Here is a 15,422-nt window from a genome sequence, read left to right as displayed (position 1 = left end):
TGCAGACACTTTTTAGTTTGATGTGGTTCCACTGGTCTATTTTTGCTTTTGTTACCTGTGCTTTTGGGGTCATATCCAAAAAATCATTCCCCAGAGACCAATGTTGTGGAGCTTTTCCCATTTTCTTCTAGTAGTTTTAGTTTCAGGTCTTACATTTAAGTCTTTAATCCATTTTGATTTGATTTTTGTATGTGGTATGAGATAAGGGTCTAATTTCATTCTTCTGCATGTGGCTATCCAATTTCTCAACACCATTTATTGAAGAGACTATTCCCATTGTATGAGGAAGACATTGTATTGGCACCTTTGTTGAAATTCAATTAACTATAACGATGTGAATTTACTTCTGGGCGCTCTATTCTGTTCCACCAGTATGTGTCTGTTTTTATGCCAGTACCATGCTGTTTTGATTATCACACCTTTATAATATATTTTGAAATTAGGGAATGTGATGTGTCCAGCCCTGTTCTTTTTGCACAGGATTGCCTTGGCTTTTGGGAATCATTAGTGGTCATACAAATTTAAGGATTCTTTTTTATTTCTGTGGAAAATTACATTGGAAGTTTGAGAGGGATTATGTTGAATCTGTAAATTGCTTTGGGTAATTTTGACATTGTAACAATATTAAGTCTTTCAATCCATAAACACATAATTTTTTCATTTATTTATTTATTTTTTCTTTTTGAGACAGAGTCTTGCTCCATCGTCCAGGCTGGAGTGCAGTGGCATGATCTGCACTCATTGCAACCTCTGCCTCCTGGGTTCAAGTGATTCTCCTGCTTCAACCTCCCAAGTAGCTGGGATTACAGGCACATACCATTGCACCCTGCTAATTTTTATGTTTTTAGTAGAGACCAGGTTTCCCCACGTTAGCCAGGCTGGTCTTGAACTCCTGACCTCAGGTGATCCACCCGCCTCAGCCTCCCAAAATGCTGGGATTATAAGGTGTGAGCCACCGCACCCAGCCCCTTTCATCAGTGTTTTATAGTTTTTACTGTACAGGTCTTTCACCTCCTTGGTAAAGTTTTATTCCTAAGAATTCTATCTTTGTTGCTATTATAAATGGGATTATTTTCTTATTTTCATCAGTTAGGTAGTTGTTAGTACATAGAAAGAAATGCCACTGATTTTTGTATGTTAATTTTGTATCCTGCAACTTTGCAACCCATAAACTGAATGTATTAGTTTTAGTAGTTTTTTGTGGATTCTTTAGGGTTTTCTATATGAAAGGTCATGTCATCTGCAGAGACAATCTGACTTCTTTCTTATTTGGATGGCTTTTATTTCTTTCTCTTGCCTAATTGCTCTGGCTAAGACTTATAGTACTATGTCAAAAAGAAGTGAGGTTTGGCATCCTTGTCTTGTTCCTAATCTTAGAGGAAAAGCTTTCAACTTTTCATCATTGAGTATGATTTTAGTAGTGGCCATGTCCTGAATGGCCTTTATTGTATTTTGGTATCTTCCTTCTAAACATAATCTGTTGAGAGTTTTTATCATGAAAGGGTGTTGAATTTTGTTAAATGCTTTTTCTACTTCTGTTGAGATGATCATATGGTTTTCGTGGTTCATTCTGTTAATGCAGTGTGTCACATTTATTGATTTGCATATGATGAACCCTCCTTGTATCCCAGGGATAAATCCCACTCAATTATGGTGAACGATTCTTTTATGGTGCTGTTGAATTCAGTGTGTTAGTATTTTGTTGAGGATTTTTATGTCTCAGGATTTCACTGGTGATATTGGCCTGTAATTTTCTTTCTTGTAGTGTCCTTATCTTGCTTTGGTATCAGGGTAATGCTGGCCTAGTAAAATGAGTTTGGAAGTAGTCCTTCTACTTTAATTTTTTGAAAGAGTTTGAGAAGGATTGATATTGGTTCTTCTTTAAGTGTTTGGTGGAATTCAGCAGTGAAGCCATTATGTCCTGGGCTTTTCTTTGTTGGTAGACTTTGTATTACTTTTTATTACTCCTTGTTATTGGTCTGTTTTTAATGTTTTTAAAATTTTTTTTAAATAAAAATTGTATTGAGGTGAAATTCACATAACATAATTTTTATTTATTTATTTTTTTTTTGAGACGGAGTTTCACTGTGATTGCCCAGGCTGAAGTGCAATGGCGCGATCTCAGTTCACTGCAACCTCCGCCTCCCAGGTTCGAGCGATTCTCCTGCCTTAGCCTCCCAAGTAGCTGGGATTACAGGTGCACACTACCATGCCCAGCTAATTTTTGTATTTTTAGTGGAGACGGGGTTTCACCACGTTGGCCACGCTGGTATCGAACTCCTGACCTCAGGTGATCCACCCGCCTCAGCCTCCCAAAGTGCTGGGATTACAGGCATAAGCCACCGTGCCCAGCTTAACATAAAATTTTAAAGTGAACAATTCAGTGGCACTTAGTACATTTACATTGTTGTGCAACTGCCACCTTTAGTTCTAATGTATTTTGATACTGGAAGTTTTATTTTTTCTCTTTTGATCAGTCTTGCTAGGGGTTTATGAATTTTAATCATTTCAAAACACTGAATTTTGGCTTTGTTGTGTTTTTCCTATTGTGGCTTTACTTTCCTATTTCATTGATTTCTGCTCTTTATAATTTTCGTACAGACTTTGGTTTTAATTTGCTGTTCTTGCTAATAGATGGCTTTTTTAGGGTAGGCAATTAGGTGACCTGTTTTAGATCTTCTTTCTAATGTAAACATTTAAAGTTATAAACTTATTTATTTTTTATTTTTATTTTTTGAGACAGGGTCTCACTCTGTCGCCCAGTTTGTAGTACAGTGGCATGTACTACTGCAACCTCTGGCATGAGCCACTGCGCCCAGCCTTAAAGCTATCAATTTACTGTAAGCATTGCTTTAATTTTCTCCCACAAATGATGTTGATATATTGTTTCTTTGTTATCCAACTTAAAATATTTAAAATTTTCTCATTTCTCATTCGACTTGTAGATTATTTAGAAATGTATCGCTAACTTTTTAAACACTTGAGGATTTTCTAGTTACTTCAGTTATTGATTTCTAATCTAAGCTTATTGTGACCAGAGAACAAACCTGTATAATTTCAACCCTTTTAAATTCTATGGTTTAAATTCTAAACTTGTTTTATGGCTCACTGTATGGTTTATCTTGGTGAGCTTCCCATGTTCCTCTGAAGATTATGTGCCCTCTTCAGTTGTTGGGTGTAGTATTCTATAAATGTCAATTAGTTCAAGTTGGTTGACAGGCTTTTTGAAAATTTCATATTCATTTTTTCTTCCTTTTTCTGTTGAGCTAATACAAAGGATTAGATTGCAGATCAAACATTCATATATCAGATAACCTACCTACTGCCGAGATTTATCATTAAGTTCAAGGATACAGCAGGCAATCAGGAGGCTCAAACAAAGCAAGGAGAGACACTGACTGTGGCTGTGCAGGTATCTTCATTTATTGGACACATACTCTGTGACCCAGATAATAGATGAGGCCTCCAAGTGAGTTTGTGCAGGGTTAACTCACACATAAGGGGAGCAGTTGAGTCATGAAACATCTCTATTTGATAGTCCCAGAGAGTAATCTAGTTTATGTGTCATTCTCCAGGGACCCATGCTTCATAAATCTGTTCCATGTTTATTTACAAAATACATAATAAAGAAATACTTAACCAGGAACATCCTTTTAAGAACATTACATATAAGGCTACTCTTCCTAGTAAATAATATTATTCTATTTACAAAAGATCAAGTTATCCTGCTGAGAAGGAAACTTCTCAGACTTCTCAAGATCAAGACTTACTCCTTCTTTCTTCTGGGAGCAACTTCCCCAATCAAAGAAAAATGAATGGTTCCTTATACTGCCATCTGTCAGTTACCAATATATACCAAACTGTATATATCTGTCAGTTACCTATATATATCCAACTGTTAACATATCCAGCTGTAATTGTGATTGTTGATTTGTGTGTGTGTGTGTGTGTTTTTCCTTCTTGTATTTTGAAACTCTTTTATTGGGTGCATTTGCACTTAGGATTATTAGACCTTGGTGAATTGGCCCCTTCAATATGAAATATCCCTTGTTTAAGGTAATTAATCTTATCTAAAGTTTACTTTTTGTTGTATTAATATTGCCACACTGCCTTCTTATAATTTGTGTTTGCTTAGTATGTCTTTTTCTGTCCTTTGGCTTTCAACCATTTTGCATCGTTAAAGTACATCTCTTATAAACAAAATTGTGTGAGTTCTTTTATATCTAGTAGGACAATCTCGGACTTTTAATTGCAATGTTTGATCCATTAATATTTAGTTCACCAATGAGAACACTTGGACACAGGATGGGGAACATCACACACCGGGGCCTGTCATGCGGTGGGGAGAGGGGGGAGGGATAGCATTAGGAGAAATACCTAATGTAAATGAGGAGTTGATGGGTGCAGCAAACCAACACAGCACATGTATACATATGTAACAAACCTGCACGTTGTGCACGTGTACCCTAGAACTTAAAAGTATAATAACAAGAAAAAGAGGGAGGGAACAAGGTTAACAATAGTGAACCTGAAAAAAAAACTTAGTTCACATCCTTTAGTTGGGTTTACATTACCATCATGCTATTTTTTTTCTATTTGTTCTTTCTATTCCTTGTGGGGTTTTTTGGTCACTCCTGTCCTCTCTTTTTATTTTTTAGTTAATCATTTTTTAGTATCTCATTCTATCTCTTCTATTTTTTTAAGTTGTTTTTTGTTTTTTTGTTTTTTTCAAATAGAGACAAAGTCTTGCTCTGTCACCCAAGCTGGAGTACAGTGATGTGATCATTGTTCACTGTAGTCTCGAACTACTAGGCTCAAGCCATCTTCCTGCCTCAGCCTCCACAGTAGTTAGGACTATAGGCATGTGCCACCACACCTGGCTATTTAAAAAATTTTTTTTGTACAGACAGGGTCTCACTGTGTTGCCAGGCTGGTCTCAAACTCCTGGCCCCAAGCCATCCTCCTGCCTTGGCCTCCCAAAGCATTGGGATTATTGGCATGAGCTACCATGTCTGGCTCTGGCTGACTTTTTACATCTTTCGGTTCTTTTTTACTGATTTCTCTAGGAACCATAGCTGTCTAGTTACTCCAGCACTATTTTTTGAAAAGACTTTCTTCCATTGATTTGCTTTTGCACCTTTGTCAGAAATCATTTGTCCCATTTGTATGGATCTATTGTATGGTTTTCAGTTTTGTTCCACTGATTTATGTGTCCATAAATCACATTCTCTAATACTACACTAGCTTGATTACTGTAGCTATATAGTAAGTCTTAGCATCAGGTAGAGTGATTCCCTCTCGCACTATTTTTTTTTTCAGATTGTTTTAATTATTGTAGGGCTGTGCTTTTCCATATAAATTTTATAATCCACTTGCCTGATTGTACAGAAAAAACCTTGCTGAGAATTTTATAGGATCTGCATCAAACTTACAGATCAATTTGAGGGAGAACTGACATCTTTACTACATTGAATTTTCAATCCATGAACACGTATGTCACTCCGTTTGTTTAAGAAAGTGGGCAAAGGATATGAGCAGACACTTCTCAAAAGAAGACATACAAGCAACTATCAAACATATGAAAACATGCTAAGCATCACTAATCATCAGAGAAATGCAAATCAAAACCCTGATGAGATACCATCTCACACTAGTCAGAATGGCTATTACTAAAAAGTAAAAAAATAAATAAAAATAACAGATATTGACAAGGTTGTAGAGAGAAGGAAATGCTTAGACACTGTTGGTGGGAATATAAATTAGTTCAGCCCCTGGGGAAAGCAGTTTAGAGATTTCTCAAAGAACTAAAAATGTAACTACCATTTGACCCAGCAATCCCATTACTGGGCATCTACCCAAAGGAAAATAAATTGTTCTACTAAAAAGATACCTGCACTTGTATGTTTATTGCAGCACTATTCACAATAGCAGAGACATGGAATCAGCATAACTGCCCATCAGTGGTGGACTGGATAAAGAAAATGTGGCACATATACACCATGGAATACTATGCAGCCATAAGAAAGAACAAAATCATGTCCTTTGCAGCAACATGGATGTAGCTGGAGGCCATTATTCTAAGTGAATTAGTGCAAAGACAGAAGATCAAATACCACATGTTGTCACTTATAAATGGGAGCTAAACATTGGGTACACATGGACATAAAGATGGAAATGACAATGAGGAGTCCAAAATGGGGGAGGGAGAGACAAGGGAAAGAGTTGGAAAACTGCCTATGGGGTACTATGTTCACTATTTGGGTAGTGGGTCCAAACCTCAGTATCATGCAATATATCCATGTATTAAACCTGCACATGTATCTCCTGAATTTAAAATTTAAACAAGGAATGTGATTGGTTTTTGAGTTTTGGTTTCAAAAGGTAAAAAGTAACTTTTTACTATTTTTTTCCTAATTTATTTTTAAAATTTATGTTATCTGCAGGGATTGGCTCAGAGACAATTCTAACATTGGATAACTAATTGCTGGCACCTCTGTTAAGGAGACATTATTATTATTTTACAGTTACTATACTGAGGCCAAGAATGTACTAAGATGACCTAGCTGGGATTCAAACCCAGGCTTGTACAGAGCAGTTCCAATATGCCATACCATTTCAGAGATGAAAAAAATTTTTGAAGGCACTTACAAGATATGTTTTCTGAGAAATTGAATCCCTGGAAATGACAACTTAGCTAGAATTACTAGGTGTTCCTCCACTTATTTTCTTCCTGTTTCTATAAGCGGTCCACAAGTACCCACTGACATATAGTGCCATGGGAAAAATTAGTTTTTATTCCCCCTACTTTCGATACTTTCAAAAATTCTTTATATTTGAAATTTAATAAGTTCACCAGATTGGTACTCATTTATTTATTTTTTCAATTAATATTTGTGGATCCTGGTGTTATTCTAGGTATTGAGTATCTGGAGACAAATAAGACATAGTCTCTGCTTTTAGTTTACTTAGAGTCAAGTAAAGAAGACTGGTAAGTGAGCAGATCATTCGAGTAGGGGGTGATAAGTGCTCTGATAGAAGCAAGTATATAGGTGCTGCTATACAGTAGCATGCCAGAGCCAGCTCATACCAGCTTGTTTTTAAATATTCAGAAACTCTGCAAATTGGTTCTATCAATGGTAGCTTACAGTTGGCTATGGTAGGAGGGTTTATATCATGGAAATTTGCAAATGCTACAATAAGGCATTCCTTTTCCTTTTTCCTTTTCCCCATTCTTTCTTTTCTTCTTCTTCTTTTTAAAAATATGTTTTCTTTCTTCCTTTTTATTATTCTCCTTAGGACATCTGGTTTGCCAGCACACCACTGTTGCTACAGGAGCAGAGGTGCTAAATCCAATCCTTTATCTTATTGTACCATGAGCCCATTCTGTCACATCGTATCATGAATTGTCCCTGGACCAGCTTCTTCTGGTGTTTTGGGCAACAGCCTTCCACAAACATGCTGGCTGTTCCCCATTTAGATGATAAGAATGAAACTTGATCTAAATCCCCTGTGGATTCTGTTTTTGTTCCAGAGATTATAAAGCAGCTAACATCCGTATCAACGTATACACCATCAATGAGCCTTGGCTTTTCTCACTGGCCTGGTGCTCCAGGATTAACTCAGTGACCACAGACAACATTGGGCTCCTGAGTCAGCTTAATCACCCTCACTTCTTCATGGTGAGCTGGTTGTCTAGATTGTTCTTCCAGGCTTGTTGCGATAGCAGTGCAGGCCCCCCCAGCCCTGTGTTGCCCACTGTGCCGTCCCCTGGGGAGCCACTTAAGAGCACAGACTTCTATAAATATTGGAGACGTGGTATTTTCCATTCTCTCACACAGATCCTTCTGGGATTTTCAGGCAAAAATTAGTGTTGTTATAATAATTGACATTTATTGAATCCTTACAATGTCGTTTACATGCATTATGTCATTTAACCCTTTGATTTAGCCATTGTTACCTTCATGAGGAAACTGAAGCTCAAAGATATCTTTGCATATGGTCTCGTGAGGTAGGATTCAGAATGAGATCTGACTTCAGAGTTTTGTTATTGTAGCCCCACCTTTGTAGATGCATGGCAACAGTTGACAACGGCATGGAGAGTGGGGAGAAAACCAAGCATACTTGACTCCAAAGTGGAAACTGTGTGCCCTAACAAATTGCTTTTGAAGAGGGTAGCCAGTGTCCAGTTGCCTGTTCTAGGCCTCTGTTGCTTACTGCCAGAGGCTTGAGAACCTGAAGACTCGGTTTACAATCCCAGCCATATCCTATCGCTATCTGTGGAAGGAGCCCCAGCTAACCAGTTCTGCTACAGAACTTGTTCTTATCTGTATAGAGAGTAGGTTGACTGAGTGGGACACAATAGCATACAACAGAAAACAGTTTAATTTCGTTGCACTGATTCTTTAAACCTGGTCTGTGATGTAGGTCTTTCTCTGCCCCTGAATGAAATCTCACTCAGGTCCTGTAGCTTTTCCAGTCACTCTTAGATAACTTTTAGAAGTTCACTTTTAGTCATCAAAAAGCCTCACTTCAGAATTTAAGAGTCCAATCCCAAGTAATAGCCCAAACTCCAAATGGCCTTGAAAGTTAAAACCTTTGTCAGAGAAGCCTAAGAGGGAAGGGGCCTCAAGTCACCTCCTCCAGATCTCCACCCTCACTGGCCTGAGCTTCTGACCTGTTCAGGGTCAGGACCAGGGGAAAAGGGATCAGGGTCAAGGGCACAGTCTTACAGGGCCAGTAACTGCATCCAGGCCCTCTGGTAGAAAGGAGAAATCGCTTACTTCTTACTATGGTGGCTTGGTCAGATTTCTGGAGATGGCCCTGAAGGGAGCTTTGCAGCACAGGTGGAGCCTTTCCACCCACCTGTCCCCACGCAACTCCCCTTCATGTATATACTGTGTATTTTTCTAACATTTTAAAATCCAGTCATTACAAAAATGCATAATTTAGAAAGCAGCACACTCCTCCATAATCCTATCCCCTGAATCAGTAATGTCTCAAAGTTGTCCCTTTGGGAGGTACACATTTACTTAAATGATGCTACTATTTCTGAATGTATTTTTTTCATTTTAATATTTAAATTGATAAATCCATGTGATTCAAAATTCAGAAAGTTTAAAAGGATATATGTAAAAAAACCAATCTTCCTTCCACACCTGGTCTAGGCATTTTCTTTTTTTTTTTTTTTTTTTGAGACGGAGTCTCGCTCTGCCGCCCAGGCTGGAGTGCAGTGGCCGGATCTCAGCTCACTGCAAGCTCCGCCTCCCGGGTTCACGCCATTCTCCTGCCTCAGCCTCCCGAGTAGTTGGGACTACAGGCGCCCGCCACCGCGCCCGGCTAGTTTTTTTGTATTTTTTTAGTAGAGACGGGGTTTCACCGTGTTAGCCAGGATGGTCTCGATCTCCTGACCTCGTGATCCGCCCGTCTCGGCCTCCCAAAGTGCTGGGATTACAGGCTTGAGCCACCGCGCCCGGCTGGTCTAGGCATTTTTAAAGGACCCAATACATGGCTCCCAGCCTATGCCATGCGTCATTTTATTCAGGGAGGGTGGGGCTGGTGTCCCAGGGGCCTTAACAGGCAGCCTATACTCCAGAGTTAGACTGATTGAGATTTAGATTCAGATCTGGGCTCCACTGTTTACTGTGTGAATGCGGAAATATTAGTTAACCTGTTTGTGGTTTTTGGCTTTTTTGTTCTTTTTGAAAATTGGGGATAATAATAGTGCAGTAGAAACACACATTTGTGTCCAGCATAATCTGGTCTGGTCATTGGTCTCGTAATTGAGAAAGTTAAAGTGAGGAATCATTTAAAAATGATATACACTTTATCAGTTAGCTTTTAATGCTGAATAAAAACTACCTAAAACTTAGTGTCTTAATCAGATATTTGTCATGTCTCAATTCTGGCTGATGGCTAGGTGGTGTCTCTGGTTTGAGCCAGGTCAGCTGGGCTAGATAGTCTAGGATGCCTTGTTCACATGTCTAGAGGCTCACCTGGCATGACTGAGTTTCTCTTCATGTCGTCGCTCATCCTCAGGGCGGCTAGCTGGAGTGTGTTCACCTGGCGGAGACGGGTTCCCAATAGCAAGAGAGAGCAAGCCCCAAAGCACGTGGACTTTTCAAAGTTCTCCCAGTGTTACGTTTGCTGATGTTCCATTGGCCAAGGAAAATCACATGGCCAAGTTCAGATTCAGGGTGGGAGCAAAACAGACTTCACCTCTTGATAGGGAGGCACAGGTAAGTCACGTTGTGTAGGAGCCTACATACAGGTTTGGAAGGAATTTTGTGGTCATTTTTATAAACAGTGTACCACATACATACTTCACAAATTTTATTTTAAAATATTCATTCACCTTTTGACAGTCATTTCTTTGAGGATATTTTTGCTGATTGAGTTTTATGTTCTCTCATTTAAACATCCAGATGAACTAGCTAGGATTTCTAATTGTTTCTTTTAAACAGAACAAGAACTTAAAGTCATTAGGAGAATCAGTCTGAATGAGTAATCTACCTAGATTTTTATAATCCCTCAAACCCTTGTAGTGTTTCACCTACACCTAATCTAATTGCAGTTTATTCTTTAATGATCTATTTTGTCCTCATTGAGCTTTTCAAAGTATTTGACTTAGTTTCTTTGAAAAGAGAAACTAAATTTCTTTGAAAAGAGAAACTAAGTTTCTTTGCCTGGCTCCTGTTAATTGCTCATTGTTAGTTGTTATTATTATGATCATTAGTGTTGTTATTAATTTTGTTATTCAGCTCAAGGAAAGACCTTGGGATAGGGTGGAGAGTGGCCTGAGAAAGGATAAAATGTGCCAGCCCTATTAGCATCAAGTGGAATTGGAGAGGGCACAATGGAGGTAGAAAGGGAGCATCAAACTCAGTGACAGGACCCAGAAGACAGAGCTCTGGGAAATACGTGACTTGGGCAAGGAGCATAGAGCAGGGGCATGTAGGTAAGGGGTAATTGTACTTCAGCATTCTTAATTGAAGTGTGATACTTTAGAACAATGGTTCCCAAATGCTGGCTTACAGACACATGGTTTCAGCATCACCTGGGAATGTGTTAAAAATGCAAAGATCCTCATTCCTTAGGTGTCTAGGGAGACCCAGAAACCTGTATTACTAAAAGCTGCCCAGGGAGACTTGGCTGCACAGCCAGGTTTGAGAAGCCATGCCTTGAAAACAGCAGTAGAAGTCAAGAACCTGGACTGTGGTCTTGGGTCCAGAATAGACTTGTTGTGTGTCTTCTCTGGGACCCCCTCTGCCCTCTGTTTTGGGAGATGAAAGGTGAGATGAAAGGTGTGAAGTGTTCTGTTCCCTCTAGAGCCCCCTTGCATGTATAAGGGTGACTGTTAGGATACTTGCAGGGACTCTCTGTGTTTGAGAATGCCACATCACTCTAGGTTCCTTGGCCTGTCTATCCCCTCTTCCTCTCCTCCTCCAGCCCTGGCAGCAGAGCAAGGGACTTAGATCATATGATCCCAAATCCCTTCTAACTAAAGTTCTTTCACTGTGGTTTGTTTTATGTTTTTCAGACACCAAAGTTCTATATGTTCATATGGCTCCTTGTAGATATCATTTCTGTGCTTTTTATTGTTGCCATATTTTGTTTTCACTGGTAAGTATATATGTAATTTTAAATGAAGTTTTTCCAAAATAAATGGATTATTATAGGAAATTGAGAAAAATAACAGTTATGGTCTTCCCGTAATCCCACATGGCAAGATGGCATTTATAATCTGAACCTCTCTTATGCTGTCTGCAGTTCCTCACACCCCTTTGACCTCCCCAAAACAAGATAATATTTTCAGGATAGGGACTGTCACTAAAGCTTAGTCAAGCCTATTACTATGGATTCAATGTGGAGCAGCTGAAAGAGGACAGGGCTTGAATATTGTCCAGAACAAGTGCCTCTACCTTCCCATCTTCCATGAAACTGGGCATAGCAGTGTGCAAAGAGCAAGTTCATAAGCCAGGAAGATTGGGTTTTAGCTCTGGCTTTGTCCCTTAGTTGCTAGGTGACCCTGGGAAAACAACTGATGCTTTCTGGGCCATAATCTTTTTTTTTTTTTTTTTTTTTTTTGATACGGAGTCTCAGTCTGTTGCCCAGGCTGGAGTGCAGTGGCATGATCTTGGCTCACTGCAACCTCCACCTCCTGGGTTCAAGTGATTCTCCTGCCTCAGCCTCCCGAGTAGCTGGAATTACAGGCACCTGCCACTGCGCCTGGCTAATTTTTTTTTTTCTTTTTTTTTTGAGATGGAGTCTTGCTCTGTTGCCCAGGCTGGAGTATAGTGGCGTGATCTCGGCTCACTGCAACCTCTGTCTCCTGGGTTCAAGCGATTCTCCTGCCCCAGCCTCCCAAGTAGCTGGAACTACAGGCATCACCACACCCAGCTAATTTTTTTTACTATTTTTAGTAGAGATGGGGTTTCATCATATTGGTCAGGCTGGTCTTGAACTCCTGACTTCATGATCTGCCCGCTTTGGCCTCCCAAAGTGCCGGGATTACAGGCGTGAGCCACCCTGCCTGGCCCATGCCTGGCTAATTTTTATATTTTTAGTAGAGATGGGGTTTCACCATGTTGGCCCCACCTCAGGTGATCTGCCTGCCTCAGCCTCCCAAAGTGCTGGCATTACAGGTGTGAGCCACCATGCCCGGCCCATAATCTTTTTATCTGTACAAGAATATTACATTTGGGAATCCTTGCAGGCAAATGCTATAGGATTGTAAGTTTCAAGATGGAAGGGGGAAGAAGATCCTGGAGGAGGAATGTTAGAGGAGACCATGGTTCTTTAGACCCCTTCATTTCATGGATGGTCTGCTTCCTTCTAGGCGGAGAGAGACTATAAAAGAAAAATTGTTTGAAACCTCCAGCACTCTCACAGGTAAAGTCAAAGGCCTAGCCCACTCCTGTCTCTTCATCCCTACCCATTGCTTCCAGGAGACGGAGGCTGCTTTTCATGTCCCTGACAAGAGCTGAGGGTGTCTGGAAAGTTGGGGGTGGGACCAGGGGAAGTATGGACTGGGCACAGATTCTGGAGGACTCTCTACGTCAGGCTTCAGATTTTGGATTTCATCCTCTAAGCAATGAGGCCCCTTGGAAGATTTCAAGCATGGGTGTTTACTTCTTCATATATTCATGTATCATACAGCCACTGAGTCCACACTTTGTGCCAGGCACTTAGATAGGGGCTGAAGATAACCGAAAGATGTCTGTGGAGGGTGCCCTGAGAGAGAGGAGGGGCTAGCCCTCAAAGAGCAGTGAGGAAGAAGGTAAAAGTATAGCAGTTGACATCATTGGGCAAGGCATCTAGGTCCCGGACAGAGTAGCTGCTGTGCCTATTAGGGGAAAGGTGCTTTATGGGTATCATTTATGGGTGATATATGTTGGAGGCTAGAGGAAGAAAACTTCAGCGGTCCTGGAATTGCTTAAACTAGAGTCAAGTCACTTCTTATTGGCAATTAGGAGATGGCATATCACTTTCATTCACACAAGGAAGCGATATGGTTAGATTTCTGTGTAAAGGACTGAGGAAGTGAACTAGGCTTAGTATAGGGAAGGGATGCTATAGTTTATTTCTCTGAGGGTTGTGAGGATGATCACACAGTGAGTTACTAGTTTTGGAAGCCAATGCAGTGTCAAAGGGAAACCATCTGGGAGGCAGAAGACTGTGCGGTGTGGGATATAATTTCCTTCTGCAACTCCTGGAGACAAAGTTGGAACAGTCACAAAATCATGAGTTAATTTAATTTCTTATGGACAATGGTGAAGCTCCTGATATTCCATGTACCAGCTGGCAGATGAGTGGAACTGATACAATACTTAGGGTTGCAGGAATGGATCCTCAGGGATCATGAAAAACTAAGTTTAGAAATTTGAATAAATTAAATAGAAGGCAGTGGTCTTTCATATGCTGTGCAACTGAAGGTTTAAGCCAAATTTACCTAGATCTGAGGCAGGGAGATCTCAAGTTACATGGTTACTTGAGTTACAAGTTACATGGAATTTAAGATGACTCTACTGGCTATGTTAGAAGTCTGAAGCTAACTGATGATTCCAGCTAGCTTATATCAGTAGCTGTTCCTTAGTAAGCTAGGGCTGCCATAACAAAATACCATAGACTGGGTGGCTTGAACAACAGAAATTTATTTTCTCACAGTTCTGGAGGCTAGAAGTCCCAGATCAAGGTGCTGGCAAATTTGGTGAGGAGCCCTAGTGAGCACTGTCTTCTTAGCTTGAATACAGCTGCCTTCTCATTGTGCGTTCACATGGCCTTTCCTCTGTGTGTGCTTGGGAGAGCAGGATCTCTGGTCTCTCTTCCTCTTCTTATAAGGACACCAGTCCTGTTGGATTAGGTTCCCACCCTTATGGCTTAATTTAACCTTAATTACTCCTGAAGTGCCCTATCTCCACATACAGTCACACTGAGGGTTAGGACTCTGACATATGAAATTGGAGTTGGGGGGACATAATTCAGCCCATAACAATAGTCCAGTCAAGAAGTGATAAAACATGGAGATGAGGAGGAAACATGACTGGGAAAGAAGTTTTGAAAGTAAAATTGAAGAACTATATAAACCTAGATAAAAGAGGTGGCTTAGAAAAAGTATTCAGTTAACTTGACCCTACCCACTACTGTGTTGAAATGGTGATAAGAAAAGGTGAGTAGAAAATGAATGAAGGATTTTCTGTTTTTAAGAGCTCTTAGGTTGCCTGTTACAGAAACCAGTTTTTCTTGATCTAAGCAGAAATAAAAGGCATTGGAAAGCTATTTGAGTACCTCAGAGAGATACCTAGAAGGTGCAGGACCAAGTTTAGAATCAGGGAAGGAACAAGGAAGACTAGACAGAAGTCAAGACCTCAGCCATAATCACAGCCCAGATCCATTCAAGTTGAGGAGAATGGAGCTTCATTTGCTAAAGACAGAGTGCCATGTGTTGCCGCATACCACCTCCAGGATTGGCACATACTGCTGCACCTACTGCTGCACCCATGTCCACCACCAGAAGGCCTCTCTAGTGTGAGGGTGTATTTTTCAGCAATTTAAGTCAATTTTGTTGTCTTCTGTCTTATGTAGTTTCTTATGTAAAGTTTTCAGTTGTCTTACCCCTGTTCCTCTGTTTGTAACATGTCTTTTTTCCTCTGGCTACATCTTAAGATTATTCCTTTTATTATTGGTTTTTAGTAGTTTGATTATGGCTTAACTTGGTGCGTGTGTGTGTGTGTGCATGTGAGAGGGAGAGACTATGTTGATTAGGGTTTGCTGAAATTCTTAGATCTGTCGGAGTATAATTTTCATCAAATTGGACATAATTTTAGTCTTTATTTCTTCAAATATTTTTCTGCCTCTGCTCCCCTACTGCTTTCTGGGATTCCAGTTACACAGATGTTAGTTTATTATCCCATAGGTTACTGAGA

The 15,422-nt window shown here is 40.0% G+C and overlaps 1 protein-coding gene across 2 annotated transcripts in view; it reads left to right on the top strand.

Annotated features, from left to right (window-relative positions):
* The window catches only part of GDPD4 (glycerophosphodiester phosphodiesterase domain containing 4), an 85,434-nt gene that overhangs the window by 61,384 nt on the left and 8,628 nt on the right, over positions 1-15,422 (top strand). For both annotated transcript variants that reach the window (XM_015115250.3, XM_028833847.2), the window contains 3 exons: positions 7,532-7,679; positions 11,537-11,619; positions 12,836-12,888. In XM_015115250.3, the coding sequence (XP_014970736.1) occupies positions 7,532-7,679; positions 11,537-11,619; positions 12,836-12,888 (284 nt within the window). The remainder of the gene's footprint in view (positions 1-7,531; positions 7,680-11,536; positions 11,620-12,835; positions 12,889-15,422) is intronic.

This window comes from Macaca mulatta, chromosome 14 (genome assembly GCF_049350105.2).
Source record: "Macaca mulatta isolate MMU2019108-1 chromosome 14, T2T-MMU8v2.0, whole genome shotgun sequence".
Lineage (NCBI taxonomy): Eukaryota > Metazoa > Chordata > Mammalia > Primates > Cercopithecidae > Macaca > Macaca mulatta.
The sequence above is the reverse complement of the archived record's forward strand: the minus strand, read 5'-3'. Positions and strand labels throughout refer to the sequence as shown.